General features: G+C 47.8%; 2 protein-coding genes across 3 annotated transcripts in view; one reads left to right on the top strand and one right to left on the bottom strand.

Moving 5' to 3' along the window:
- LOC122037933 (WD-40 repeat-containing protein MSI1) overlaps positions 1-843 on the top strand; it is a 5367-nt gene extending 4524 nt beyond the window's left edge. Inside the window, exon 6 of the mRNA XM_042597423.1 lies at positions 363-843. Coding sequence (XP_042453357.1) covers positions 363-588 — 226 coding nt within the window. The 3' untranslated portion in view covers positions 589-843. The remainder of the gene's footprint in view (positions 1-362) is intronic.
- A 49-nt stretch (positions 844-892) lies between these two features.
- Positions 893-2881, bottom strand: LOC122037934 (beta-1,4-mannosyl-glycoprotein 4-beta-N-acetylglucosaminyltransferase-like). 2 transcript variants are annotated; one of them, XM_042597426.1, is made up of 2 exons: positions 2782-2881; positions 893-2257 (listed from the first exon to the last, which is right to left on the bottom strand). In XM_042597426.1, exon 2 carries the CDS (start codon positions 2244-2246, stop codon positions 1134-1136), a length of 1113 nt encoding a protein of 370 aa, XP_042453360.1. In that variant the 5' UTR covers positions 2247-2257; positions 2782-2881; the 3' UTR covers positions 893-1133. The 2 variants fall into 2 exon arrangements, with proteins under 2 accessions (XP_042453360.1, XP_042453359.1); XM_042597425.1 differs by lacking the exon at positions 2782-2881 and adding an exon at positions 2537-2775.
- Between the last annotated feature and the right edge of the window lie 6913 nt (positions 2882-9794).

Raw genomic sequence — 9794 nt, forward strand, 5'->3', positions numbered from 1 at the left:
TTCAAGCATTTGATTGTAAGTGATTTTTGCACATATTCTGATATTGTCAATTACTGAAGTTAATTTTAATCTGTGAAACGCCCTATTGTTCAGAACCATCCTCAGTTGCATTTGTCCAGAGTGATGACTGATTCTAATTACTTGATACACATTTATTTATTAAAGAACTGCTCTTATTAAATAGGTTACAGGCATCTCCTTTTTCCACAATCCGACTTTGTTGGAGACCACCCGCCTGACATCTACTGGGACTTTATTTGATACTTGTGTATTTGAATTGCTTGCAGCTTCCCTCTAGTGCAAACCCCCAATTTACGTAGTTTTTGAAATCGCAAAACTCTGTTGAAACGTTATCTTAACAGGATCGATGAGGAACAAACACCCGAGGATGCTGAGGATGGCCCACCAGAGTTGCTGTTCATCCACGGTGGCCACACCAGCAAGATCTCTGATTTCTCATGGAATCCCTGTGAAGATTGGGTGGTTGCGAGCGTTGCAGAAGACAACATCCTCCAAATTTGGCAAATGGCAGAAAACATATACCACGACGAAGATGATTTGCCTGGTGATGAACCTCCCAGAGCTTAGCAGCCGTATATATAACGCTAATTATGTCAAAAGGCTGGTATGGCAAATGTAACATCCTCCTAATGCACCTGCAGTCTACCATTGCTGTTGCTGCTCGTCTGCAGATTGCCTTTTCTGGCCAGTCTTGAATTTATGTTGGTACAAGTTCTAAGTTAAACTCTTAATTGCGTGAGTTTGTTGTGTAACGCAAGAAACGCTATAATTTGTGGAATTATTAGGATCTGATTTATAGAAGTATTTTTATTGCCAAATTTACCTCCGAATATGTTCAAAAATAAATATTTTTAATCATGTATTTCATTGCATATCTGCATATCACAGATCAGAGGCAAGCTCATAGTGTTCCCAGAACATCTGGTATAAAGAAGGAACAGCAGCCAATGTTCAAACCTTTGGCTGGCACTCGCCATTAAAAAAAAAAAAAAAAAAAAAAAACTAGTGGGAAAAGCAGGGAGAGGAGAAACAATTTCTTATCATCACATTCTTCGATCTGCACTAAAGCATGGATGCAAGTTGTTGAGTTAATGATGGAGTGGACGTGATCGTCATTGTTTTGACCTGGAACATCCTCCAGGAAGAAGGAACCTGAACTTATCAGCGTTCTCCAGCAAGTACGAAGGCAGATGCACTGCTGAAGCCGATTTGGGTGTCGGTCCCATCTTCTTGATCATCTCCTGGAACGTGTACTCCTCCGGCAACATGTCGAACAGGTCGTCGCCCTTGCAGATGATCCTCTGGATCCTCGACGGGTCCAGAAAGCTCGGCCGGCGCACGCGGTCGGCGTGGCTGTAGGCCGTCATCTTGAACACGAACTCCTCGATCTCCCGGAAGCAGAAGCTGCAGTGCCACCCGGCGTCGGCCAGCATCACGTCCGTCTGCCGCGAGTGGCGGTACCGCGTCCCTTGGTGGAACAACTGCGCCGTCGCACGCCAGCTGCTGTAGTCCACCGGGAACTCGAAGGAGTACGTGTAGTGCCTCAGCTCCAGGTGCATCACCGGCGGCACGCCGTCGCACCACCGTAGGAGCTCCACCGTCTCGGGGCTGGGAATCTCGTCGGCGTCCGCCATGATGACCACGTCCCCGGGGCCGATCCCCGAGGTGCGGAGCAGAGAGTTGAGCGCCACCCGCTGTTTGGCCTCCAGCCGGAACGGGTCGGTCCCCGGAATCGGGTCGGCCTGGCTCAGGAACGTCCCGTGGACGATCTTGGATCTCGCGAACTCGAACCGGTCGAGGTTGTCGGCGAAGAAGAGCGGCTTGGCGTCGCCGGTGAAGGTGACGTTGGCCTCCATGATCACGAATTTGTCGACGAAAGGGGCGAGCTCGCGGTAGCGGATCTCGAGCAGGTCGAGCTCATTGCTGAAGAGGATTGCGTCAAACACCTGGCGAGGGGAGGGGAGGGAGCTCCAGCCGTGGAGGTGGCAGAGGTGGTTCATGGGCAGGTCCCGCGCATAGTAGTGTGTTATGCGGGCGAACGGCCGCGGGGGCGCGTCCCATATAGGGCGGAGGAAGTAGGATATCTTCCGGCCGTGGAAGACGACGGCGAAGACGAACGCTGGGAGGAGGAGGAGGAGGAGGAGGAGGAGGAGGGCCTTGTGATGGTGCTTCCTGTTGGCCATGGCGGCCAAAGGGGATTTCAAACCATGATCGATCTGCATCATCCGCAACGACACTACAGAAGGGGAAAAAGAATCGATCATTAGAAATGCAGCAACCGCAAGCTTTCTTCTACCTCCACCACCAAGATCATCGAAGAACAGGAAACAAAAATAAGCTCTTTTTTCTAGGATTCAAGCTTTATCGTAATCCGACAAAAGTTCCACTAAAAAAACGAAGGTTGGATTTAAGAAAACACGGGACATCCGCCATTGTACTAACTTAAAAAAAAAAAAATCAAATTTATGCAAATCAAAAAAATAAATGAGGGAAATGCCCATCTATTTGCAATCACCTTCAACCAGCACATCGGAAAAAGGGGGATCTATCTGTCGCCTACGAAACGGCAAGAAGAAAGTAACGGCGCTCGACGATCGCGCAACAGAACGATTCGAACCTCTAAAAGAAATCTAGCATCATTTGCGCTTCGTCGATTGCTCGAAGCTAATGGTCCGACAATGTAGCGGTAGATTGGTACGAACGCCCTAATCGATTTGAAGAAGCATAACCGGGGAAGAAGAGCGCAAGGTAGAAACTCACCTCGGAAGATTATATCAACCGACCACGAGAAGGATGCTTCACGGCTTTTTACCAAAAGGAAAAAGGAGGCGGCTATTTTTTTTTATTTACCTACAAAGATAACCTAGTCAGCGGCTCGCCCCCAAGAAAATTAAAACAGTGTTGTTTTCTTTCTTATTTTTCCGTCCACCTCCTAAATCTCCTCTCTCTCTCATCATGTTTTCAATGTATCCCATATCTTAAGATTAAAAAAGGTTAAATATATTCTTATATCAGACTCATCGTTGGATCTAATATAGTCTAATATCAGGCTATGATTTGATATTTTCCTTATCAGATTCATATTGCACCTAATATTTTCTCATATCATGCATGTTGTGCCTGATATGGAAAGAGAATAACACTATTTTTTTATATTTTTTTGATAATTTTAAAAATTAAGATATAATCTTTTAGTAACTAAGAAAACGTGGTCGTTCCTTATTTTAGTAAAAAAATTTTTTTCCTTTTTTCCAAGCGAGGTGTTCTTCTTATGTTCGTTCCTTATGTCCTTGTTTAGGAGGTGGTTTGAATTTGTTTTTCTAAGTAAAATAAAATAAAATCAAAATAAAAGATAAAAAAACGTCTAAAAAAAGATGCTTTTTCTATACCGGCAAAATAAAAATAAATAATAATTTAAAAAATGTCAACACATTTTAAATCATCAGTTTCACCGACAATGAATGACTAACTATGCGGCATGAATATCATAAACCCTAGATCCCTAGGATGGTACGATAGTTGAAACATACAGTGTTATCATATGAGATCTTGAGGTCAAAATTTGGCACGTTTGAGTATACCTTTCCCCATGCCTTAGCCACATATATTAATGACTAGTGTTCGCTCGTAATTTATCTCCTCTTTGGACCAACAAATCACCTGTTTGTTTTTTTTTACCACGCGAATAACATAAACACTTAAACTAACGTAACCAAGAATGAGATATACATAAACCAATAAAACTGCTTGTGACAAGGTAAAAAGCCCATGGTAACGTATAGATGATTCCTAAGTAATGACACATAAATAAGGCATGCATGATTTGACAGTTAACAATTTATTTTTTCCTTTGGACAAAAATAGCCCTGGAGATTTATCAAATCTCAATCGGCTCTAAACCTAGCGGCATGCCAAAGAGAGTTTGGGCAAGGCAGGAGATGGCGAGGTGTATGCCGCGGATGGGGGAGTCGGGGAGGTCGAAGGCAGGAGGTCGCCGGCGGTGGCAACCCCCTTTTTGGCATGCACTATCGTTGCCATCCTCTGATCTGTGCTGTCGTACGCTTCCGGTGTTAATCTAGAATCCGATCCACGTTGACGTGCATTTTCTGCACTGATCTGGCCTTCGAGCCATTGCTATGTTCTGGCCATCGAGCTGCTATTTTGTTCTCTTCGTGTCGTTGTTGTGTTTCAGCCTGCGCGTCATTGTTACTATCTAACTCCGTATCGTTGTCATATCTCAGCCTATGTGTCGATGTCATATCCCGACCTACACGTCGATATCATATCCCGACCTGTGTGCTGATGTTATATCTCAGTCTGCATGCCATTGTCATGTTTCGGTTTACGCGTTGTCTTCCGGATCCAGGTCACGTTTGGCTCCAGGCAGTCAACTCCAACTCCTCGTTCGGCTCACATTCATCTACTCATTTGTGTCACGATGACTCCAACAGCGTCATGACTAGCTCACTGATCCACCAGAGGGCGCCCTCTGGGCCAGGGTACGTTCTCCATTTTTATTCTATACACATTTCATTACTCTACTATTTGTTCTGTACCTTATATATTTGTTGAATCTGCCTCAAGCATTGGGGTACCAGGGACCTAGGTAACCCAGTCGCTGCCTGCAAGTAGCGTTGACCAGAATACTTCTGATAACTTGGTCAACATAGAAGGTAGCTCAGCATACCCCCTCCGGGCCATAGAGATTCGGTCAACATTCCAGCCACATCACCCTGGCAGTCCATCGGACTCAGCTTGCAGATAGGATCAATTTGGCGCCATCTGTGAGAATCTCCTCCACCTGTTCTGGAACGTGAAGATGGACAATGTCGGAAAGTTCTCTACCATTATCACAGTCCCGGAGGGTTTTGATGAACATATTATCTTCTCCCATCGCTTCACGGGTATTCGTAAGTCGAGGGATTGACTTGGAGCTTTAGCTGACCAATAGGTTAATTTTTTTCATTATATTTTTTCCCAACTCCATGGGTATTCGAGAGTCGAGGGACCGAGACAGATCCTTAGCCGAGTGGCATAGCTCCTAGGCCAGGTACGCTACGAGCTCTGCTCCCTCTTTATGGTCACATGATCTGCTATAACTCTCTGATAAGAGAGTAAGAGCCTAATTTCATAACCAGATACTAGGGCCCTAGATCTTTGATCAGACACTAGGGATACAACTCCCCAATCAGACACTAGGGACATAGCTTCCCGATCAAGATCTAGGGGCCTCGCTCTCCGATTATGGGCTAGGGGCCTCACTCTTCGATCAGGGACTAGGAGCTCAGCTCTTTGATCAAGTGTGCCATGGGCTCTGCTCAATCATTGCTACGGTCTCCACATTCATTGATATCAAGGCTCAACTTCCTCCATTTGGGGTCGAGCCGTCGCCACCGATTTTGAACCAGAGTATCGCCACCGGTCTCGGATCGGAGTATCGCCATTGGTCTTGGACCAGAGTATCACCATCAGTCTCGAACTAGAGTATCGCCACTAGTCTCGGACCGGAGTATCACTATCGGTCTTGGACCAGAGTATCGCCACCGGTCTCGGATCGGAGTATCGCCACTGGTCTCGGACTGGAGTATCACCACTGGTCTCAGACCGGAATATTGCCACCAGTCTCAGACCGGAGTATTGCCACGACCTCCAGATCGACTTTCCAGACTCTCACCCCAGTGTGAGTTATAAGCGAGCAGGGCTCTCACGACAATCAACCTCCCGGTCAGCTTTCCAGACTCTTGCCCCAGTGCGAGTTATAAGCGAGCAGGACTCTTGCGACTATCGATCTCCCGGTTGGTTTTCTAGACTCTCGCCTTAGTGTGAGTTATAAACGAGTAAGGCTCTCGCGACCATCGACCTCCCGGTCAGCTTTCCAGACTCTCACCTCAGTGTGAGTTATAAGTGAGCAGGACTCTCGTTACCATTGACCTCTCGGTCGACTTTCCAAACTCTTGCCTCAGTGTGAGTTATAAGAAAGCAGAGCTCTCGCGGCCAACGACCTCCCGGTCGACTTTCTAGACTCTTGCCCCAATACGAGGTATAAGTGAGGAAGGCTCTCAAGACCAACGATCTCCCAGTCAATTTTCCGGACTCTCGTCCCAGTGGGAGTTATGCGCGAGCAAGACTCTCACAACCATCTACCTCCCGGTCGACTTTCTAGACTCTCGGCTCAGTGTGAGTTATAAACGAGCAGGGCTCTCGCGACCATCGACCTCTGGGTCGGCTTTCCAGACTCTCGCCCCAGTACGAGTTATAAGCAAGCAGGATTCTCACGACCAACGACCTCTCGGTTAGGCTCCCGTGACCAATGGCCTCTCGGTCGGGCTCTCGGGGACCAACGACCTCTCGGTTGGGCACAACCACTAGTCGGGCGGGTTTGCTCCTCTGCCCGGCACTCACACTCGTTTCACTCGTTGCTCTGCCTGACACTTGTCGCTCAGTTAACACTCATCCCACTCTTCGCTAGGCTCATGGGCTTCACGCTCACCCGGCTCATGGGCTTTGCTCCCACTCGGCTCCCCGACTTTGCCCCCACCCACATTCGCCTTCGATCTCATGGGCTTCAATCCCAGTCGGTGCAGCGATGTTGTGCCTTTCGATCTCTCAGGATCTGCTCCTAACTTAGCTCACAGAGCACACAGGCTTCGCTCCCACTCGACATTCTTTCGAACGGGTAGTCGACATTCTCTTAGTTGATCGGTCGGAATCGCTCGTCCGTTATCTTTCTACCCGCTCGGCATTCTCCCTATTGCACGGTCGATATTTTTTAGTCGCTTGGTCTTATTTTACGATCATTCAGTGGTCATTTTTCGATCGCTCGGTCACGGTTTACTGTTGTTTCTCGGTCGATATTTTCTTGGTGAGGCTCAACACCGCTCGTCCATCGTCTTTCCAAGGCATTCTCCCGATTGTTCGATCGACATTTTTCGGTATCCTAGTTGCATTTTACGATCACCAGGTCAACATTTTTTGGTCGCCCAGTTGCGGTTTACTGTCGCTTGGTCAACATTTTCTTGGTCGAGCGCTCGGAACCTCTCGCCCGTCGTCTGTCCACCAGCTCGGTGTTCTCTCGAGTGCTCAGTCGACATTTCTTCGATCTCCCGCTCGGCACTACTCGATTTTTCGCTTTGTTCCATTTATATGCATGCTCGGCATTCTTTTGTTCGCTTGGAATCCGCTGGGTACCATTCGGTCGTTCAATTGAATTCTCTCGGTCGAATTTCCAGACTCTCGCCTGAGAGCAAGTTATAAGCGAGCAGGGCTCTCGTGGCCAATGACCTCTTGGTTAGGCACAACGAGTAGTTGCCCGAGTTCACTCCCTGATTTGTTGCTGTTATCACTTGCCGCTCTATTTGACACTCATCACCTGGTTGACATTGATCTCATTCATCGCTCGCACCTCACTCGTTGCTCTGCCTGACACTCATTGTTCTCGTCTCACTCGCCGCTCTACCCCGCACTTGTCGCTCGCGTCTTACTTGTTTCTCTGCCCCGCATTTGCCACCCGATAGGCACCTATTTTTACTTTTTGCTTGACATTTGCATAATCGCCCGATCGCTTGGTTAGCATTCGCTCAATCTCTCCGCTTGGTATTCGTCTGTTGCTCCGCTTGACACTCCTTATGTCGCTTAGCTTAGAATTTTTTACGTCGCTTAGCTCGACATTCCTTACGTCGCTTAGCTCGACACACCTTTATTCGATCGATCGCCCCTTAAGCATCTGCTCGGTTGCCTGCTCAGCTCGACATCTCGCTTGCCACTTGATCGATAATCGTTTGACTTGTCACTCACTCGGTGTTGTTTTTGCCGCTCGCTCGACATCGTCATTACTCGCAGGGTGTTGTTTTCGTTGCTTGTTCGGCATTCGCTCTATCGGCCGCTCGACATTCATTCGATCGCCTGCTTGGAATCCGCTCGACATTGTTTTTCGTTGCTCGGTCGACACTTGCTTTTCTCACTACTCTGTCAAGCACGCGTTGTTTGGTCAGCACTTACCTCGCTCATTGCTTTGTCGATACTTGTCTCATTTGACACTCGTTCAGTAATTTTTTTTATCGCTCACTCATCATTGCTATCGTCGTTCGATTGGCATCGCTACTGTCACTTGCTCGACACTGCTTCTGTTGCTCGATCAATATCATCATAGATATGGGCTTGGCATTTCACGACGAACCCAGCGATCTGACTCTGTACTCGGGAGTGATTCAGTCTTTGCGATGGACTATCTAGTCAGTCGAACTCGCACCTCCTTCGACTAGACTTGAAGGGAAGGCTTGTGATGTAGATATATCTTAGGAACATGAGAGGAATTAAGAAAAGAGAGAGGGGAATTTTGGGGGAATTTATTGTTAGGGCTTTTTAGAGGAGGGGGCATTGTTCACAAGGGGGGCTTCTTCTTCGTGTTTTTCTCCGCCACCAAGGTCACACGCAGGGGGAGGTTTCCTTCTCCACGTTGATCGGTGACGTCAATATTGATGTCGACGTCATCACCTTTACTCTCCTTCGAAGCTGGTTGGCTGCCCCTTTCCTCCATCGCCACCGCTGCCTCCGTCTGCAGCCTCGCACATGCTGCCTCCCATGTCACTGTTGGTGCAATATTCCCTAGGTCAAGGTTGACTTAGTTGACTGAACTTGAATTGGTTCAAGCTCGAGTCTTGATGTTTGGGTTTCAATGTTTGACAATACATGGAGACAAGACATGGAGATTACAGGTATAATTGTTCATGTGGTGAGATTGTGAAGAAGAGTCAAGTAGGTCAAGGTTGACTGGATACTTGACTGGAAAGTCCTGATGAGTGAAGCCAGGCAGATGGAAAGTCCTGGTGAGTGAAGCCAGGCAGATTGAAAGTCCTGGTGAGTGAAGTCAGACAGAAGGAAATCCTAGTGAGTGAAGTCAGGTGAAAGTCCTGGTAAGTGAAGCCAGGCAGAAGGAAATCCTGGTGAGTGAAGCCGGGTAAAAAACCTAGTGAGTGAAGCTAGGCAGTATGGGAAGTCCTGGCGAGTGAAGCCAGGCATAAGGAAATCCAGATGGATCAAGGCTGATCGGACATCTGGCGTTGGAAAGTCCAAGTAGGTCAAAGGGATTGACCGGATACTTGGCACGAGGAGGAAAGTCCAAGTAGGTCAAAGGGATTGACCAGATACTTGGCACGAGGAGGAAAATCCAAGTGGGTCGAAGAGATTGACCGGACACTTGGTAAGCGAGTTCTAGCAGGTCAAGGGTGACCGGATGCTAGGCATGATGAACCAACAGGTCATGGTTGACCGGATATTGGTTTAAGGGACTTTAGACTTGATTTTGGGAGAAATCATGAGCTGGATCGATCAGTCGATCGATTGGCTCATGCTCAATCGATCGGCCGATCGATTGGGTGAGTCTTCACGACAAGCCTCCTCCCAATCGATCAATGGATCGATTGGGACAAGTGCGCGATCGCACAGAACGGCTCTGGATCGATCAGTGGATCAATCCAGATCCCCCAATTGATCAGTGGATCGATTGGGAGCTGCGATTTCGCGCGATAAGCCCTGGATCGATCAGTCGATCGATTCAGGTAATTCCCGAGAGCACAGAGGCGCTTTGGATCGATCAGTGAATCGATCCAAAGCCTCCCCGATCGATTGGGAGCAATCCAATCGATCGAGATCTGACCGTTGGCATCGTATTTAGCTGCAGGCGTTCGATTCCTTCGGTAGAACTTCTACTGTTCATCTCAGATCTTCACGGCAACTCCACAGCTTCTTCACGAAGTTTAGATCGCCAGTTTTTG

This window comes from Zingiber officinale, chromosome 1A (assembly GCF_018446385.1).
Source record: "Zingiber officinale cultivar Zhangliang chromosome 1A, Zo_v1.1, whole genome shotgun sequence".
Lineage (NCBI taxonomy): Eukaryota > Viridiplantae > Streptophyta > Magnoliopsida > Zingiberales > Zingiberaceae > Zingiber > Zingiber officinale.